This window comes from Epinephelus moara, chromosome 1 (assembly GCF_006386435.1).
Source record: "Epinephelus moara isolate mb chromosome 1, YSFRI_EMoa_1.0, whole genome shotgun sequence".
In the NCBI taxonomy this organism is placed as follows: domain Eukaryota; kingdom Metazoa; phylum Chordata; class Actinopteri; order Perciformes; family Serranidae; genus Epinephelus; species Epinephelus moara.
Window position 1 is genome coordinate 24241344 of NC_065506.1, and position 21675 is coordinate 24263018.

General features: G+C 41.8%; 1 protein-coding gene across 1 annotated transcript; it reads right to left on the reverse strand.

Moving 5' to 3' along the window:
- Window positions 1-548: 548 nt before the first annotated feature.
- Window positions 549-14942, reverse strand: atxn1l (ataxin 1-like). Its single transcript, XM_050045795.1, has 3 exons — window positions 14808-14942; window positions 11077-12263; window positions 549-8225 (listed from the first exon to the last, which is right to left on the reverse strand). The coding sequence occupies exons 2-3, from the start codon at window positions 12139-12141 to the stop codon at window positions 6777-6779; spliced, it is 2514 nt and encodes an 837-aa protein (XP_049901752.1). The 5' UTR covers window positions 12142-12263; window positions 14808-14942; the 3' UTR covers window positions 549-6776.
- Window positions 14943-21675: the final 6733 nt, after the last annotated feature.

Consider the following 21675-nt stretch of genomic DNA (forward strand, 5'->3'; position numbering starts at 1 on the left):
TTTTTTTAACTTGACTTAAATTTTAAGATTGTATTTTAGTTTCACTGTCAAAACCTAAAAAATCCCACGACTTCAAATGACCTGGAAAAACGAAACAATTGTAATTAAAACCACATATATTCATACAGACGGTCTCTTTATTCTCAGAAGTATTTACATTTTAGTAGTGGTTAAATGTCATTATCACTTCAGTTGCTTATAAGTCCTAAATCATTATGGTTATTATTGCCTTCTAGCAATTTATACCATGGCATATACCAACTGTAATTTGTTAAGATGCAACATTAAATAACAAACTACCCAAAAGTATATAAAGTAGTTTAAGTAGCTCTGCTCATAACCAGCTAGAGCATTAATGTGAGTCTTTTATAGTAACGCATCAGTGTTGCATTGCTTATTCTTTGTAGTTTCTACTCAAGTAAAATAATGTATGCAGGACTCTTAACTTAAAAAGATGTACTTTTACTCTGCTACATTCACTTTAGTAAAAGATCTCAATACTTGTTCCACCACTAACACAGTGAAGTAAGTGCATAAATACGACCAAAGACACACAGCACACAGGTTGGATAATAGTTTATATTTATATTTGTATATATATATATATTATATTGTGTTTACTTAACAAACATGATAAATGCAATGTCTCCAAGTTAGCTGTAACAATAAAAATACAATATCTTTGTGTCCTTAAAGTACATAGAATTAAAACAGCAAAACAAAAAAACAAAAACCGCCCTAAGTAGTTCACAGAGAGGTACAAATATACAGTACAAATCTATTTTATTCAAAAACGGTACAAATAAAAATGCAACAAAATAGAGATATTAATGCTTTGTTAAAGTCAGGTAGGTGTAGGGTATTCTAAGGGAGCACTTTCGGTCGACAACTCTAAGGCTTCTGATAAAGATCAATACATATTGGTACGGCCATACAATATTAAAACTCACTATACAAAGTTCATACAACCTGGATTATACTTGAGGATTGAATGTTACATTTACATCATTGCATATATTTTGCAGATTTAGGCATGTTTAAAAAAAAAAGAAAAAAAAAAAGCTAATTTTTTGTTTCCTTTTTCAATAGTTGCACATCACATAAAAAGCAGTGTCACCTTGTGCCATAAAAGTACAATGTCAAATCTGAAAATACACAGACTCCTTTAAAACTTTTAACCGTTCTCGTTTCTCCTGATTTAACTGGACATCGACACCGAAATCGTCCTAATTTCACCTTTGTAGTTCAATACGGGATCAAACGACAGGAAATAGTTCACACGGGAAGAATCCCCACTGCCAACGTCACAAAACATCAACCATCACATTACCACCAATGGAAAGCTATCGGATTAATGCAGCTTGTCTGTCTGTCTGTCTCCATTTACTCAAAACTGTCGTCCAGAGACTGGGACAAAGCACAAGACGCCAAACACAACCCATTAAGTCTAAGGATAAAAAAACAACTCATCTTGTGCAACAACAATAAAAACAACGGATGTGTGCGTGTGGAATTAATGGATCGCCCTCCGCTGCGGACACTCTTGGCATTGTCTTATAAAAAGTGCAAAGAAGAGATTCCATTCACTTCACCTCCACACATTGGGGAAAAAAAGGAATTAAAAGGTAAGTATGGGCGTAAAGAGTGTATTAAAAACGTAACGGAATAGATAATGAAAAAAAAAACAAAAAAACCTAAAAACAAAGCACCACACAAACACAAAGTTGCAGATTTCATAGCTGAACCGTCTGGGGCCCAAAAAGAATTCACCGTCACCCTTTGAGAATATGAATTTCTGCTCGTAAGCGTGACAAGAGTTTCAAAGCTTGACATTTCTGATTTGCTCTTGTTCAGCCTGAAAAGGGGAACACCAAGTCGACCAGAAGCATTATTCCATTATTTCAAATTTCACACATTGTACAAAGCAGATTTTAAGGCATTATCGACAAGCATCATCAAAGCTATCTATACAAAAGAAATACACCTATCTACAGAAACACACAACCTGCAATTTCTCCATGATTTTGTGTGCTTTACATTTTGAAACTCTTCAATTTACCAACAGTTTTAAGTTCAAAACACTGTAAAAGGAGGGCATTTAGTGCAATTAGTTACAGCAACAGACTATCAGTGATGTGAATAAGATTCGTCGGACATCTTTGTAGAAGAAGTGGAGCTTTCCTGCTTGACATGGCACACACTGCTCAGAGCAGAGGGCAAAAAAACAAAAAAGGCTCGTGGTAGCACAGGATGGTCTTGCTGTGAGAATCAACAGGAGGTAAAGTCACAAGTGTCACTGCTTGCACCGTTTAAATCCCATCAAATGCATCTTGACCTAAAATACAATGTCGAAGTGGCTTGGCGATGGAGCCGAAATAATGCTGGACAAACACGTGGAAATATGAGACACTCTTCTCGAGTGATTTGGCTCCGACTGTGTGGCATCGTGAAAGACAACAAAAGTTTACTGATCTGTGGGTCAGCAGTGTGCTATACGCAGGAAGATGGAGACCACCAAGCAAAAAAAATAGAAAGTAGAAAAGCAAAATACTGGTTTGTATTCCTATAAAAAAGTAATTTAAAGCAAAAATCCTACAACCAGACATCAGCGCAAAATGACTGCATCAGCCCAACCGGCCCTACTGCTTCAGAGAGCCGTACTTAAGACAATGAAGGGTACAATACTGAGTAAACTGCATAGAAAATGCCAAGACTACATGAAATGTTTTCAGGTATAATATGTATATTGCTTACAGCATGAGAAAGACTCCACGTGGTGAGCTTCAGATGGTAAGATGTGTTCTTGGAGATCTTGAATCTCCCATTACAAAGCGTTTTAAAGGACAGGTTCACATTTTTCCAAGTCCATCTTGAAACAATCTAACTTTATATGAACATTGAAACAGTTATTAGTCAGTGTAATCATTCCTCATGTACACACTGGTCATTAAGAGGCCCTGCTCTGATGCTGCGATCGCAACAATTAATGCAAATTCAACAAATCGCCATGAATTCTGCACGACCTTTCTCCAATCACGTCAACCTTTCTGCTAAATTGACCAATCAAAGCAGTTTCCCGTGAGTTTCACCCATCATAGCATCACCCGTAACTTAAATCCTTGTTTCTAACTGTGAAGATACAGGCATGAGCAACAAGAACGTCTCAAATTTACCAACAAAAATTACTGCTAAAGAGTCCAAGACCGTGCAAGGCAATTCCCTGATGTCCTGCATGAAAGTGGGGATAAACTGTTTTGCACCATATCGAAAGTTTTGGTGGAACACAAACCAAAATCATGTTTGACTAATGCTTCTACTGCATAACACACCTGGAGAATGAGCCCATGACAGAGGCTGTTACACCCAGATCTAATCAAGCTGTCTAAGATTAAATATAAAGGGTTAGTGGTAGCATTCGTGTAGTATGAATAACACACTCAGAACAGTGTTTTATTCTCACTGAAACAAGTTGCTTTTCAACTGATCCACAATTTCATTGCAAAAAAACTCTAAGAACATCACAACTGGCATCATAATTATGTATAACAGCTGCCGTGAAATCAGGCAATTTAGACTGCAACAACTAAGCTCCCAGAGGGACTGATTAAGAGATCTCTTCGTTATGTGATTCCAGTTTAAATGATGGGATGGAGGACAAAATGTCTAACATTGGAATAGCATAAGGGAGGAATCTTTATACAGCCAGTATGGTGATTACAGCGACCAATAAGCCTTCATGGGCATGGGAAAACTGTTTTAAAGTTCCTCTTCAGGCAATAATTAATAATTTAACCCCTAACAACTCATTTGTTGTTAATCAAAATTACACATTTAGATTTTTTTCAATGGAAAAAAATCCCTTCATGGCTTAAAGTGGCTTTGATGTAACTCTACACCTTTGCCTCATTTAGTATACACAGACCTATGAATATGCAAATCAGCCCTGCCCCTCAGCTCAAGCATACCTGCTCACGAAACACACAGACCTCTGCTTGTAAACAATAACCGATAACCTTCAGCTTGACCACGTTCTCAAACAGTTGATAATGTGTTGCTAATGTTAGATAAACCTTGTTTCTGATCACCAGTTCTGACAAGGTGAAGTGACAGTGAAATAGATACCCCTGGGTTCTCCTCTGATGCCTTGCAAGTTTCTGGGATTGGTTCCTTAGGTTTGTGACATAACATCTGCACTCTAGAGACTGTCAATGCTACACTGCAGGTCCAAGGGGTACAAGCTCTGCCATGGTGTCGACTGCTTATTTCCCTCATGATATGTCTTGTAGCATATAAAAGCACCACATGGACATGTTGCATGAAGCGTGATTTCTCGAGAGGAGGTCTGAGACAAACTTGAAAAAATGTGAACCTTTCCTTTAAAGCTGCTTGTAATGACCAGAGAATGAAAGTGTACTAGGCCCAGCTCAGGTCACTCTGTCTCCCTCCACCAGCTGACGGAGGGTCAGGCTGTACACTGAGTGAACCATGAGACATTAAGAGATCTAAGAGGACACACAGCAGTGTCTGTGGCTGCACCAACAGTGAGACACAAAAACATGTAACAAACTGATCCTCCTGTCTGAGCACATCTAATGAACGATGATATAACAGGTAATGCAAGAAATACTTAAAAGTGATCAAATGTTTAAGTCCAAAGCTCTATGACAGAAATAAAAGAAGTGGGATTTACACATTTCAATGGGAATGTCTGCTTGAGGAATGCCGTCTGATTATAAACCTCTGAATGATTTTATGTGTGGTCTAATTGCACTTAATTTCAATTTCATCCTTTTGGATATTTTTTTGTTTTTTCAGTGACAAGGATAAAAATCTGTCCGAAGGAGGAAACTGCAGCATTCATCTTGGCTAAATTTGTAAACAGTTAAAAATGCAAGTCAGTTTTTTCTCTCTCTCTCACCACAAAACACCAACAACAATACTTCAAACATTTTCCCTTCATTAAAAAAACACCTACTGTACTGTTATTCCTATAAACAAGGTCAGTGTGAAATCAATGAGTGACATGTGCAACACAAGACAATCATAAGATCCATACCCTAGTAACAAAAGCGAAGGACCGGGTGGGTTAAAACAAAAGACAGAACAGAAGATAACTCGATAATGATCACAACTTAATTAGAGTCAAGCCTTCCTTGGAGATGCACTTGAGTAAAAGATAAAATATCATCAGTGAGATGGATAATCAAACAGAAGCGGTTTCATCTACAACGATTTCTTGAGACATTTGTCATGCATTGCTTGTGTAGAAATACTGAAGAATCAATGAAAATAAACACCAACATAGTGCATCGCCTGTAAAGGTCAGGGTTAAAAAGAGGGTCAGATCTCACACCTCAGATGTACAGAGATATAAAACAGCCCGCAGCGAGAGACTCCTGGGGGAGAGCAGTAAAGCCGCGTGCTGTAAAAAGAACTATTGCTTTAATTTGGGAACCGAGCAAAGAGTAACTAGGACAAAAGAAAAACCTCATCACTGACTCACTCGCACGCAGGGTTTCTCTCTACAAGGCGAACTGCAAGGCCTTTCCGTTCTTCGTGGGGTTTAAAGTGGCCCTGCAGCCAGTGATGTGACTGGGTAATGTCTCATTCCCATAGGTGGCTTTGGTGATGACCAGCCAGTGCCTCCTCCGTTAATCACGGCTTTTAAAATTGCATTAAAAGTCACCAGTCTGGTCGGGAAAGCTTTGAGGTATAGCGAAGAGGAGGGAAGGTGTCGCTCAGGATGGGAAGTGATTTCTCTAAGGAGAAAGAGTTAAACACTAAGTGATGGATATTCTCACTGATGATACTGGAATGCAACACATCTCTAGTTATCACAGAGAACAAAGCATTATTCCAATCTGCGGCATTTATGCAAACACACTCACACGTTAGAGCCCAAACCAGAGGGCATGGGCAGATGTTTTTTTTAAATGGAAACTGATTGCTGAACAGACACACTGATTGATTTATCACTATTTCGATTGTAAGACAAGTGGGACTCGCCACACTTGGCCTGAGAGAGGATCCCATTCTTTGCAGACCAGCTTCCTGAAAAGGAAGGAGAGGGGAGAGAGTATCTCAGCTGACAGCAGAGGTTTCAGTCTCCTGCCGGAGAAGCATAATGTAACATACACTGACAGTTAGCGTCAACAGTGCCAACATCACCGCAGGAGCTGCTTGTGTCAGCAACTTTTTTTTTTTTTTTCTTTTTTGGGTAAATGCTTTTGAAGGAAACAGGATCTTAGGAATGAAGGAGATAAAAGATCACTGGCTGTGATCTTTTAAATACATCAAAACCTGCAGAGTTGGTAGCTTCACTGCGCTACAAACACATTCTTCGTAGTCCTTGGTCTCCCGAAGAGACGGTTTGGTCAAAAAGGAAGCAAGAGTGTTCTAAATGCGATGGTAACCTCCAAGCATGGGTATGCGGGAGTGGCGACAGAGGAGGGAGGGAGGAAGAGTAATGCAGTGTGCAAGGACTATGGTAGGCATTTTCATCCGCTACATACTTTCTACTCAGCTTGTAATGTCCCTGTCAGACCTCAGCTGGCCGGGAAACCACAGGCTCGTATCCTTTGGCTGAGTGACAACTGAACCAAACCAGAACTTCTCACCAGATAGACAAAGATCTTGTATTTTTGTATATTTTCAGGTGTGCAAAATCTCAAACATTCTGAGGCTACATTCGCACTCTTTTTTTCCCTCTTTCTCTCCTTGTCAGACTCATTCTTACTCGTGGCAGTCTCTTTTAATAGTTGCTACCAAATGTGATGCTACTTCCCTGCATTAGAGCGCCCCTCAATGGACAGTTTGACCTCCTGGGGGATGAAAGAGGGCCTCGTGTGGCTGGAGGTGCTTATATGAGGGCGTGGCCCTTCGTCTCCCTTCATACTGTGTCTTTGGAGGCCAGGTGAGGACCAGCGCCTCTGAGATGCACCTAGCGCAGCCTGCATTGCTCCCATCCCTGCCCCTGCGAAAGCAGAGCCCTCTGTGTGCAAGTGGTAACTGCTCTGGCTCCTTGGATGCTCTGCTAAGGTCCTACTTGGTCTGATGGGCGACTCAGAGTGCCCAACAACTCCAAAATGTGTGGCTTCCTCCTTGTCAGCTGCATCTTTCTCCCCATCCCTCTGTCTTTCTCTGTGGATGCGGTCAAGCCTGAAATGAGATGGAGGCCGTGACTGCTGAGGGGCAGGAGGCCCCATGAGCTGGTGACCGGGTCCTGATGTGGCGTTGGTTTTGCTCAAAGTCCTGGACAGGTTCTGCTGCTGTTGTTGCTGTTGTGAAGGATGGTGCTGTGGTTGTTTCTGCTGCTGCGGCTGAAGCTGCTGCTGCAGGGTGATGGACACACACACGTCTCCCGCTTGCAGATGATGGCAGGCCAAGCCGTAGAGCTGGGCTGTGCGCTCGGGGCTGCAGGACGACCAGCCCTGCCCGAACACAAAAAAGGGGTGCTCCGGAGGCACGTCGATGGTCACTTTGCTCTGCTGCTCCCCCACAGTAAAGTGAAGCGACACAAGACCCGGTCTCTGCTGGCTGGCACGGATGTCCACCACCATGCTGGAGTCAATCTTAAGACCCCCACTCACCTCGGCGCTGCGCACAAAGTCCTGAGTCTGCAGGTCCTCGACACGCTTCAGTTCCCCAGTAGCCAGCTGGATGATGGCTCCCTTCATGAAGTGTGATGGGTTGCAGGGAGCCGAGGCAGGAGCGAGGCTTGAAGCTAAGGCCTGAGTCGCATCTGCTGTAGGCTGGACAGGAGGCTGCTGGGGGAGCTGCTGCTGCGCTGTGGTCGGCTCCGCCCTTTCAAGGAGGCACACTCTGGCTGAAGAATCAGAGGCTTTAAAGCTTGGGTTAGGAGAGGCCATGGTGGTAGAGGCATGGCTGGCTGAGGCATCATTAGCCTGTCCTGGGTAGTGTTGCTGCGGCGGCTGGGCCTGATGCTGCAAGTGATACTCCAAGGGAATGAGAACTGGTTGCCCGTTGGCAAGCATGACAGCATGTCCTGGTTGTCCCGTTTGCTGCTGGAGACTGGCCACTCTGGGATCAGTGTAACACGCAGTCTGGGTTGTGTACGCAGTCCGGCCTGAAACCACGCCTGTGCTCTCTCCGTGGACATCTCTGGCTCTCTGGGCACCCTGAGAGAGGTTCAAGGGAGCAAAGGAGACCTCTTTCCGCACTCCACCTTGGCCAGAAGAAGCCAAACGACCAACCACCTGCTGCACCTGGAAGTATTAAAGGAATAAAGTGTTGTTTTGGTAACTTTTAAACACACATACATAATTCAAAAACAGCTCGTGACACAACTTTCAACAATCCACCAAACTTAAATTACAACATGTGAGTATGAAATATTCATGTGGGTCAGTAAATAAATACATTTAAGCATCTCATCAGTCACTCCCTCCAACACACCATTTCTAATGATGCATGACTCAACATCGTTCTTCTCATCAACTTAACCACCAGACAGGAGGACAACAGAAACTTTTTTGTGACTTAAAAGGAGGCGCCCATATGTAAACCATAGTCTGCAGCTATTCATAATGGCCTTTATAGCATTTCTCCACTTTTGGTTGATTCAAATAAGTTACCATTTAGCCATTAAGTTGCTGTGTGTAACACAGTAAGACAGTTGATTGTTGAGTCTCATTCTCTGGCTGTCAAATTCGGACACTTTAGGTAGTGATGGGTGGACAGATTTTTCTTACAGTTTTGGTTCCTTCGAATTGATAAATGTAAATGTATCTGACATTTTGAACCTTTTGAGTTTTGTTACAGGAATGTCACTGACCAACGACCTGTTGTTCTTTGAGGGCCAAGTAGCAGACCCAGCTACCTCAGCAGTCTTGTGCTACATTCATGTGGTGTCAGAAAAATCTGAAAAATGATCATATTTCATGGCTCACCTGATCGGTTTCCTTTGCTCTTCGTTATCAACATGTTTAAACGCTCTGAGCAATAAAATACAACATTAACATATCTTCTTTGTAGCGTCCATGTTGTTTTCACATAACAACTTAAACTTCATTAGCACTCTGAAGTCAGAGGAACAACTATCTGAGGAGCACGTGAATACACCATTAGCCTTGCTTTTATTTACTTAATTATTACTGGCCTACACTTCTGTTTTTTTGGGTTGTTATTACAGTTTATAGTTTGTTGTTTGCTATTTCAATAAAGAAAGCTTTTGCAACTGTATACACTTTTTAAAATCCTCCAATCTAAGTCGGCCTGTTGAACTAGAATGGCTTGCACTGCAGTGAACTACAATGGTTCACAGCCCAGGATTGTACCAGTGTCTACAGCAGGGAAAAAACAAGAACAAAACACAGGCGGTGTCGAACATTAGGCTCTTGGTTTGTTCGTGTCGTCCTCCAACTACAGTCATTATTTTTCAAGACACAACATGCCATCGTAGCGGACTGTTTAAGTGGCAAGCTGACAGCTCTAATGCTATTTATGGAATATAATGTTACAAAACAGTGTTTTTGAGGTGTACAGTAAAACATCTAACTTTTGCTAAGCTATGTATGTTATATGTATTGCATTTTCTAAGTAATGAGCCAATGCTTGTATGCAGGTAGGCCATGTGGCCCAACATATGTTACAGTAATATGATTTGACTGCATCATCTGTCTTTCTTCCAGGGCAAGCAGAATACGTCCCACCGAGAGAGAATGGTTCATTCGCTCTCGTTGAATGTGTGTAGCTGCTTGGCAATCGCGTCTAATTCACTCACCATAACAGGCAGCATGAGCAGTACCCTACAGAAATAGTGAGTGGGAAAAGTCGGGGATTCATGAACACTCTGACATTCGACAGGCGGACCCGGTACATAATGGACATTTAAGTAATTTAAAAAGATTCATTCGTTCATTTTTGCCCATCGCTAGCTTAAGTTGGTAGTCGGACCAACCCGCCAACCCAAAGTGTTGGAATTTTACTACCTGGGAAAGAGACTGCGTCTATGTTTGATGACCTGGGACTAAGTCTCAACAATAATATATCTTTCTCCAGAGTTACATACAGCACTTTTACAAGGCCTGAAACTTTTCTACTTATTGGAACCAACATTCTTCCTTCCTCTGCAGACCATCACAAAAGAGGTAGTGAGGGCTTCGCTGAGCATCTCCAAGCAACCACAAATAACATAGCTCTGGTACAAAGTGGCAATTGTGGCTGTGAGTGATTGCTCAATTACCTGCGGACCCGCAGCACACAATAAAGGAAGGAAGGAAGTTGAGTCTAAAATTAACACCTGCAATTGAGTCTTACATGAGGTAAGAGGGTGTACAGCAGGGTTGGGAATTAACTTTTTGTCCGCCTGCCACTGTTGCTGGCTGGATTCAGAAATCTACCAATCTAATTCAATAGATTACCATGGCTTTTTTTTGGCTGGTGAGTGAAGCAGACACTTGCATATTTTACCAGCATTTGGCTGATGGCTGGTGCTAATTTCCAACCCTGGTGTACAGTTGAGATGCAGACATACTCATATTTTATAATAATGTAAGCTACTTATATCTCTATGAAATGATTCATTGATCAGATTATAATAACACCACACTACATTTGAAAAAAGTGTATGATAGTAGTTCATTTTAGTGTTATTGTTCATCATGCTGACATGTTTCTGTCTATATCAAGGTTATAAAGATATTCTATTATTCCTAAATCAACATGATGATTGTTTAAAAAATGTTGCCTTTGGATCATGCTGGTCCATGCCACGTTTAACGATTATGATATTCTTTGTATCACTTGACAGTTTTTTTCCTTATGAGGGATATTTTCATTCACATGTGCAGACTTGAAAAGCTTTTAACAAATTAAATTAAGGGTATAAATGAACAATTAATCTAGTTTTTCCAACAAGAACTTTTATTACTCCTTTATAATGTATTTGAAAATCTAACAGATTTAATCAAGCATTAATCAGGTTATTCTGAATCCCTTATCTTGTAAAAGGGATTTATATTTACATGCTTCTATCACCTGTTTACTGCTAAACGTTGGGACTATGGTAATAAAGATTAACAGGAGTCACATTATGAGGCCATCAGTGTGTCTTACCTCCAGGTCACTGTCTGGAGTGCTGCGCTGGCCAGGTGAGCTCCTCTCTTCCAGCCTTCGGTTCATCGGGCCTCTCTCTTGGCTGTACTCCTGGACCGCAGAGTTGGATGCTACCTGCAGCAGACTTGCATTTCTGGCAGTGTAGTCGAGCACAACCTCCCTGGCTCCCTGCTCTTTATCGCCTCCATTCATCTCTGGTTCATTTTCCTGCTGGGCACTGTGAGGGTCTCTGGTGGCAGTGGCAGCCCTGGCGCCCTGAGGGTGATAGAAGACTGGCAACCCTCGAGAGCTGAGCTCTGCTGCGGGCAGGACTCCTACAGTACCAAGGTGCTGCTGGGCAGCTTGCTCTGAAGGCAGCATCAGCGGGACACCGCTTGATGCCGCAACTTTGGCAAAGGTATGAGCAGCTACCTGGGCCTGGGGAGGTGGAGAAACAACACCTTCCTGTATGACAGATGGATAGGGAACAAGGTGGGACACAGCATGGGGCTGAGGAATGGTGCCTGAGGGAGAAATTAATGATCCCGGGACAAAGCCAGGGGGCAGAGCGTAAGGTACAGCTGCATAAGGAGAACTAACAAACTGGAGAGAGGAATGAGGGATCTGGGCATAACCAAGAGGAGGATAGGGAAGGCCTGGATGCTGCAGGAGAGGAGAGTGTACAGTGTAGCCTGACGAGAGGTGGCCTAACACTGGGTGAAGACTGGTAGGCGAGTAGGTAACAGATGGAAGAGCCACTTTATAGAGCATACTGTACTGGTCAACTGGCACTGCTGGTATGCCATCAGAATTATCCACTCCATAATGAAGCCCTGGCTGAGTCCGCAGCCACTCTCCAGATGGGGTCCCTCCCTGAGTGTCACTGTTGGCTGCGGAGTTCTGGATGGAAACCACTTCATCTTCTCCAATACCACTACCAGCACTATTGCCACCTCCACTGTTGCCACCACCTCCTCCTGCAGCCCCAACTCCTCCTGTCCCTCCAGCTCCACTGCTGTTACTAACTAGGAGGTCCCTCTTCTTAGGAGGCAGGCACTCCTGGTTGCGTTCCTGAGCAGGTTTCATTGCAATCCTCTGACCAAGCGAGTAGCTTTACTGTACTGCACAGGAACGGAATCTTGCAAGCCAGTCAGCCCGCGCAGGAACCAGTTCTGAAATCACCTGGCTGACTTCGTCTGCCAGTTCACCTGAAACAAAGAACAAACAACAAAAGATCTATAGGCACATTTTGAATCTTTCCCCAGGTTGCATACTGCCTAATGACGTCTGTGCAAAATGACTAATATACATAAATGTCAAACTAGATGAAAACGAAAAGTTTCAGGTTTGTGAGAGAAATATTTATGGTCTTTGACAGATTGTGTTCGGTTATGCTGAATCACAGATGGAAAGCATTACTGGTGCAGCCACAGTCATCTATATAACTGCAGAGACAGTAAGTGTTAGAGCATGTTGTTACTGGTCTCTTTGACAGAGCGTATTTGAAAAATAAACCACTACAGTGGCTCAACACGAAGTTCACCTGCTCGAGATATAAGCCGAGATACATCACCATGGATACTCATTCTGTTGAATAAGTGTGAGTCCTTTTTACTGCTCTGCTTTTGGGCTGTTTGATGGTTTGAAATGATGGCTCACATGTACATGTTGCTGAGTGTGAAAAGACTACATGCACCTTAGTGCAAGCCATGTCAGAGCAACTGCCTATAAAGCTGTGAAACTCCATAAAGCAGTTATAATGAAAACATATTTCAATATTTTGGATGTTTTCTGGCTGTACTATTCCACCAAATGGAAATTTTCTAGATGTCTTGAGCATCATTTATTCTAAATTCAGCATTCAAAAGCAAAGCACAGCCAAATCAGATATATTTGATAACTTTGGAATCTTGATGAGGATTTAAAATCAAATTTTGTGAGTTTGAACTCAGAGAGCACAAGTTTCAATGACTCACCCACTGTATGCTCAAACACCGTGGGCCTTTCCAACATGCTTTATAAGCCCCCAACATGTGAATGATCAAATATTTGCAATAGTGACAAGCTCAGGTCTCCTTTTCCTCACACAATGCAAGAGGGTAAATTAGTAAGTACAAGTCAGCTGCATTTTAGTTTAGCTGAACTCACACATGTAGATCTACAAATACTGCACCCTAACAAAATAATTTCAGACTACTGCTGTAACTACATTACGGCTGGACAATATGGAGAAAAATATCATGATATTTTTAACCAAATACCTCAATATTAATATTGCAACAATATAATAGGGTTGCCAACTGGTGCTTCCACAAAATATTTACACAATGAGAGCTTCGAATAATGATCCTGGTTACGCGGATATAATGACTAAGTGGTTAAAGGCAAGTAATAGAGCAGCAAGAACAGTCTGGTATATTCAGAAATTACATCACTTTACTGTGATGCAGCTGTTTAACCCAGAAGAAAAGAGAACACTTCCCCTACAAAATTACAACATCCAAAATCACAGACAATATCTAGTCTCATATTAGAATATGGATATAATTGGGCTAGGAAACAACCACATTTCACCGATCCTGGCGTCCTTACACAGGCTACCTGTTGCTTTTAGAACAGATTTTAAGGTATTATTGATTACTTACAAAGCCCTGAGAGACCTCACTCCAAGTTACTTATCTGATCTGTTGTTGCCCTATGTCCCTTCTCACACACTGAGATCCTCAGATTTGTCACTCCTTGACGTTCCCAGGTCCAGATTTATTCACAAAGGTAATAGAGCATTTGCAGTCAGAGCTCCTAGACTTTGGCGTGACCTGCCTGAGCATATATTATGTTTTATAATTAATGTTACCCTGTATTTAGTATGCACCTAGTGTTTGGCTCTCAGTTCATTTCATTCTTTCTGTGCTTTAAAATGTATTCTGTTTTTTATTGTTAAGCACTTCATTATTATATTCATATAATAGCCAGCCTTACATTAATTTAATTCTACTGTAAAAATTAAAAAAGGTGCTCCAGCTATGACTAATCCACCAAGTCTTTTTCTGTTTATCCACTACAGAGAGTTAAGGTGGAGGTTTAAAGTCCCATCTGATTAAACAGAGGTAAACAGAAACGTGGATTAATCTTGAGTTAAGCTCTTGGACTGCGTTGTAAGAAGCAGGTTTCCTTATTCATTATAAATTTAACTTGAAGCAGCTTTTTTTACTTACATCAGTTCATGATTCAGACTCGAGTGGGTTCCTGGTTTGAGTCATCACAGTTGACCAGTAACCAGATAAAACTGCTTCCTGAAACCACCCCATGACCAGCACTAAATAGGAAACATTTGCTTTGTATATTTAATTACAGACCAGAGTTTTCCTCCTGTTAGCGCTGCACTTCACCTCAGAGTTACTGTGTTTACCGTTAGCTAGCTTAGTGGCTGACTTGGCTAAAGTTAGCTAGCAACTTGGAGTCACCGTTTCCCCGTAAACACAGACAAAAGACAGCGTGACACTTTGTACACTACCACTAAACGCAGATGGTGACTTCACGTGATAGATTATGTTACTTGAGAAAATTTCCTTATCACTATAATTTCCCACTGGGCACCAGCCCAAAGGTTCCGGCTAATTAGCCACACGGCTAACACAGCTACAGCTAGCTGCATGAACTGAGTCCAGTCCTGCTGCTCTCACATCTGCTCACAACTAATATGGCAGCGCTCATCAAACACGTCTCTGCTCTGTCTCGTTGCGTGGACGTACCTCCAAATGTCATCGCGAACAGGCTTTTCTTCATAAAAACTTGATATGCGGAGGGACAATTGAAGAAATCAAGGCTAAGGAGTCGAGCCCATTTTGAAGGCCAGCAGAGGCGCTCACCAATGACGTCACTGAGTTTATTCAATTTCCTGTTTTTTCGTGCACTAATGTCCAGCACACAATTTGCGCGTACACTAACGAGCAACTCAGCTAAATGCGATTTACTTTTTACCATAAATTTAATTATTACACAAATATAAGTTAATACTCTCAACGCCTTTTCAGTAAGCACTAAGAGGTCACGTGCTTTACCGACAGAAAGTAACAGAAACCACTGAATAGCTCTTACTCACATTACAGAAAATGCAAATGTAGATAAGACTGAATTTAAAATAAGGAGTTCCGTTTAAATGTATCAAATGGAAACCGTAAATTTTTGTACAGTAGGGGGAGCTGGAGACATGTGCACTAAAGGGATTTCAAACTGCACAGCTTTAACCTTCCTTTAACCATCCTCCCAAGCGGCGGAGCAGCAAGGGGCCGAGGGGAGACGGAGGTCAGGGGAGGATTGGTGGTGTAGCTGCGAGGCTTGCCAACTTATGCCTACGGAGATGTAATCATTTTGCTGCACAGAATGGGATTCGGTGCTACCATCGTTGGGGAGATATATCATCAGGAGGAAAGCTGCCGCAGAGAGTGCATCACAAGGAGTGAAAACTTTAAAGCAATCACTAATCCTGGCATGACTGAAACTTTTTTTTCATGTTCCTAAAATAAACTAGACTCACAAGTCATTCTTTAGACGCTTTGCTTAACTAAAGACTGATGACTTTCTCCCTGACTTTGTGTTTAGATGGGCGGATACAATTTCAGAGTTTCAGAGACTGCCGATGAGAGAAATTGAATTGTTATTTCTTCTTCCTGTCTCACTAGAGCATAGATGGGCCTTTATGCTCAACGTTAAATACGGATCCGGATACGGACGGAGCCTTCTGTCCGTGCTCCGCGTTCATTTCGTCCGTATTTCTGCACGTTTCCATAAAGCTTAAGGATACGGGCCAAACGGAGCAGTACCACCGGGAACTGTGGGGGCAGTGTTGCTGTCACTACTCGATACGTAGCTCTAGTGAGACAGGAAGAAGAAATAACAATTCAGTTTCTCTCATCGGTAGTACTAGAGAAAATAATTCTCCGTCCTCCAGTCGCGATGTATTTAACGGCCTCACCGACCACCGCCTCCTACAACGCTGCCTCTGTTTTTGTCTTTTATGCAAGAGGTACATTATCAATATCTCCTCCACAGTCGCCATGTTTGTTTTTGAGTTTGTTGTTGTCGTAAACTTTTGACGCTGGGCTGCCTCCTGGTGGATATATTGGTTAACATCCATGCCAACATAAAGGGCGCATGGAAGTAGGCCTATGTGGGCAGTGACGGTAACATAGTTTGAAACGGACGTATACATTTTCGTACGTAAAGGGAGCATAAATGGGCCCTAAATGGGCCTTAGGCTTTATGGAAACGTGCAGAAATACAGACTAAAAGAAAGCGGAGCACGGACAGAAGGCTCCGTCCGTATCCGGATCCGTATTTAACGTTGAGCATAAATGGGCCCTTAATGACGCCTCACAGAGCGCGGTTTTCGCGGCGCCCACCGCGGGGTAGGGCGCAGAGCAAGCGGAGAGCAAGGCGCGCAAGACCGGATTTGGGTGAGTACAGGCTCGTTCAGGAGCTGACGAGGTGTCGTCACAGCGCGTTGCGGTGAAATTAAAACATTTTGAATTCCAGTGCAGGCTGGCATGCGCCCTCTCGCGCGCCGCTCAAATCGGCGGCAGAGCGGTGCGCTCTTGCGCCGCGGTAGCACATACACAATGAATGGGTTCGTCGGCGGAGGTCTGCGCTTTGCGCGCTCTGTGTGTCCAGGGCGAAGCCTAATGGCACGGGTGTGTGGATGTCTGTTCATCTTTTCGTTCATGTCCTTATTAATGCACACTTTATAACTTGCTTGTTGGATGTATTAAAAACGAACGAATGAAAACTAAATGTCTTTGAATATCTTTATTGTCATTTAAAAACAAAAATTAAAATGACCGGTAAAAATAGATTATGACCAGATTTTTATGATCCTGTCGGTCAAAATGACCGGCGACGAAAAAGTCTAGCGCAACGTCACAATAGCCTTTGGACATCCAGTATAAAACACACACAAGTAAATCATAAACTCTATAAATGTTCTCTGGCATAAGAATAAGAGCAAAAACAATGTCTAGGTTTGGTTGGTTGATTGTTAATAATATTAATAAAACCTACATTGGATTAAAATCAATTTGTCATAATAAACAGTTTAATATCTTCCAAGTTTCTTTGTGTTTTCATCCACTAGATGGCAGCAGCAGTGCTTATCAAGTCTTGATAAGCACGGGGGTGGGGGGGGCCACAGCTGCTGCAGGAACGACATTGCCTTTGTACATGGGACGCCTGCTCGACCCACTGAGCTACTGGGCGACCGATTGTGACTGTTCTTCAGAGATTAGAGAAGGATATATTTTATTTTATTTTATTTTATTTGATGTCATAAAAGATGAAAGCGGACGGAATGACGTCACTGTGACGACGTCCGTCCAGCAATGAATCCTGCTTTTTTTTCAAATTCTAGCTTCTCTTACTCTGGATGCTGAGCGGGCGAGAAGAGATTTGCTTAAAAACTAAAACAGGACATTTTTTGGAAAAGCTCTATTAAGACTCTTACCCACTGTGGGTGTTTTATCACCTTGCATTTCATGTTTGCATCCTGCTTGTCTATGACCATTTAATTGAAATCTTTAGTAATTTGGTGCAGTAAACAGCTGACTACAGACATGATGACAGATCACTGCAGTCACACAGAGCCTTGGCTGGATTATGCTGTTTATGAGCCCATGTGGATCCCGATTTCTATACAGTATTTCTATGCTGACTTTAGGTTTTGTGAGTCACTTCCTGTCTGTAGTAGTATGATCAATCATAAGCACCATGTGAGTACAACATAAGCTAAATTGAAGTCTTAAATACACTCAAATACACGATTGTGCGTGTATTTGAGTGGTGCAAATTTCCAAGTAATCAAATTGCCAGACACCAATTGACATGCAGTAAACATTGGGAGCACAGGGATGTTTGCCTGGCTGGAAATCTATCGTTGACCCAAACAAAAAACTCATGGCTAAAAGATACAGTAATTGAAAACACCTGGACACCTGAAAACAGGCCAGGGTCATTTCAAGGTCTCTGGAGGGCCTGAACGGAACAGTAATAGTTTTTACATGTCATAGCAGCAAAAGCACAGGTGTAATTACCCCATTTAGAGGTTCCTGTGCCAGGGCCTGAATATTATATATGGCTGGCTCACTGGCACATTTAATTAGACACTACAGTGGAACATAAACACCTTTAACTTTATTGTTACACCTATAGTTTTACTGCTATCATATAAAGGATGTGCTGTATGCAGATACTGTGATGTGAACTCTAAACAGAGGATGTAGGGGTTAACAATCTTGTCAGTGACATTGCTCCTTTCAGCATTTTAATCTTATCAACAATCAGTGACTCTGAAACAACAAAACAAAATCTTAACAGTCAATGAAAAAAATAGGTTTAACATTAAGGATTAATTATATGTTGCATAACATTTTATTCAGTTAGATCTGGTTACATTAATACGCCACAATAATGACATATGACAAACATAATGTTCTTATACAACACTAACTAAATATTAAACTTTCCCTTTGCACCTGTGTTAAACACTCAAGTAGTGTCAAGTTCATTTGAACTTATCGTTAGCCTTAAAGCAGCTTAAAATACACTGTTTCTCTAAGGATTCATTCTGCATTATTATGTTCATTCAAGTGAGCAAATGTTAAAGGCAACTGGACTCTCATCCAAGAGGCTTCTTCAGTTCAGTTCAAGATTACCAGGACCTGGATGACTGAGAATCTTCACCATCAAGTGAGGTTCAAATGGTTCATCTTGCACATAGTTAAAAACCTAAAACACTTCCAAACTAACTAAATATTGTTCACACAGAGTTTAAAAGATAAACTTCACTATGCACTTGTATATTCTGACAAACTGTTATTTGCCATCTCCTTTTATACATCGCTCCAGTTTTCCGGTTTTCGTCAGATTTCATAACTTAATACATCTTACAAAAACCTGCACAACCTGGTATTACTGTGAGACTTTCATGTATAGTCTGTGTAGATTCTGATTAAGATCTGTAACTTATGAGGCAGTAGAGCTACTCCTGAACACCAGTTACTGAATTAAGACTGAGGTCTGTAACATCATCTCGAAACAACTTCGTGCCCCTATAGTGAGGTCATTTAAATTCCCCAAATTAGCCTTAAAACTCTGCATCTCAAAATCAGATGCACTATTAACACCACCATTTCAATCTGAAATATACACGTATGGCTTCTCAGAGCTAGTCTGACTACGGAAGATAATCTTTATCTCAGCAAGGAAGTGTAGTTGGCCCTGTGGCTGTTGCATATTATCTATAATGCTGTATTCAAATCTTAACTACTCCACTAGATGTGAAAATCTTCACAACACTTTAACCTTACATTGAGTCAGCAATGCGAGTGCTGAGTGAGTGCAACAAGCTTACTAAGGCAGACTGCCATGATGTGGAGAAGTGTCCCACCCATGGTTCAAGTCCTCAGAACTTAAAGGTTTTAAAATTAGTTGGCTTGGAAGGTGCAGACATTCAATAGAATTTATACATGCATATGTATGATAGTATAAAGCTGTGAAAAAAAGAGCACAAGAGTGTTTCATTCACTCATTTCAGGCAGTCTAAAAACTGTAAAATATTTCACATTAATCACAAAGACCCTTAAAATGTGAGGCAACCTCCCAGTTTAACTACTACCCAGCAAGCAGTAGTCGTGATTTAAACGTATTGGCTATATTTAGCTCCGATTTAGTCTAGCTAGGCTACATGTAACCCAAATCTAGCCGATTTAATTTTGAAATTGATTAAATGTAATTTTCGCCATTGCAGATGGTGTGCGGTATGATATTCAATCACGTATGGAGAGTCAACAGTAATTAAAATATGTTTATCTCCATTTTTTGGATATGGTCTCTACATAGCCGTATAATTGATGACGTCTACACTTTGGCTATGGTTAGACATCTACCAAATTTTCACTGACAGCCCAAATTCAGCCGTGATTTAGCCTAGACGTCAGGTCTTCATGTAGACGGCTATTAGACGTTTTTTAAACCAAAAATGCTTGCTGGGTATTGAGATCAACCACAAACCTTACCTATGCATGATGCATGTTATTCAGCCTTTGGGGATCATTTCTTCTTATTGCCATTTTCTCCCGATCCCCATCAGCTGTTCACATCAGGATGTATTGTAATGGTTAAAAAACTTTCTTACTGTCCTTATTTTTTGGAGGAAATACTTATAAAATGTCAAAACTCTAAATTGCTTGGACAAACTCTTAGGGATTCATACATCGTTAAGTATAATCATCATTTAGTACCAGACGTCTTTGTGACTATGTCTGCTGTTATTCAGCAGGTGAGCTGGACTGGGGAACAAACAGCTGTGTTTCCCTTGGCAGATTACAAAAACACAGGATACGATGTCAACATCCTTTGTGCAAGAGCTTACACGATTCTTCTTGATGGTGAACACAACAGTGAAGGGACTGATGATGGAAGGTTGGCACAGAGGAGTTTCACGCGGGCACCCTCCTTCCTTGGTAATTATACTGATGAGTCCACCAAGCCTCTGGAGGACTCAGCAGGGAATTCTGGCGTCCTCACCTCTTCATCCAAAGCCATCGGCTGCTTCTTTCTGCTATGTCCAACGCAGCTTTGATGGCTAAGCACATGCTCTGGCCTCTGATTCCCAGGTCTCTGAGTTATCTGGTTGTAGATGTTGCCACAAAATTTCTGCACCCCACCTCCACGCGGAGGACTTCAGTGTTTCAGCCATGATGTTATGCATCAGCAGCTAACTCGGCATAGATGTTTTTGCTCATGAGCCTCATCCACAGAGTCCTCCCAGGGTACAGTGAGCTGGATGATAAGAACTAGAACCGTCACAATAATTACGTTATGGACTTAATGAGGTCAGCAAAAGCAAAAAGGATCAGGGTCATGTCCCATCCATGTCCATTGTACAATATTGCTCTTTTGTCTACGTGTGTTTGTTTACATAAAAATGGCACCAAAGTCAACATCATGCCAGGATAACAGCAGGGTTTTCCTGACCATGTCTGACACAGTGCCTAAATGTTCACCTAAGCTGAATGAACTGAAAAAAACAAAAAAAAAGCAAAAAACGTTTTGCTGCTATTTCTGATCAAATTAAAAGTTCATTGCTGTTTGAAGGGTGTACTTGCATTATTGTTATTGTGCTATTATATCATTATTATTATTATTATTTTAGAGGCATAAAATGGTGTTAAAATGACTGAGATTGCTTATTATTTCTGGGGCAATGAAAGGTCTAATAAAGCCTTTTTTTAAGAGGAGGTGAGCAGTGCACTAATTTGGGCCTAGGGTGGTGGTAACAATCACCGGAGGAAATCAAGTAGTCAACCAATGTCAACCACCATCATCCAGTCACAGCTGGCCTCGCTCCAGTGGTGTGGACTCCTGGTCACCTAAGCCCCCTCAGAGATGAAGTTATTGGTAGCTGAGTTGGATGCTGCTGATGGTAGGGATTTGGAGGCAGCCTGCTTGTTTTCCAGGGTGAAGACGAGGCTCTTTATTGCCTGTATTACAGGGCAGCTAGAGAGTGACAGGAAAGGGGGAGAGAGAATGGGGATGACACGCAGCAAAGGGCTGCAGGCTGGAATCAAA

Bases quoted from the DNA above. Each gene is read 5' to 3' on its own strand.
- atxn1l (XM_050045795.1), bottom strand. From the start codon at position 12,141: ATGAAACCTGCTCAGGAACGCAACCAGGAGTGCCTGCCTCCTAAGAAG. The intron at 8,226-11,076 runs GTAAGACACACT...TAATACTTCCAG, and splicing joins CTCCAGACAGTGACCTGGAG to GTGCAGCAGGTGGTTGGTCG.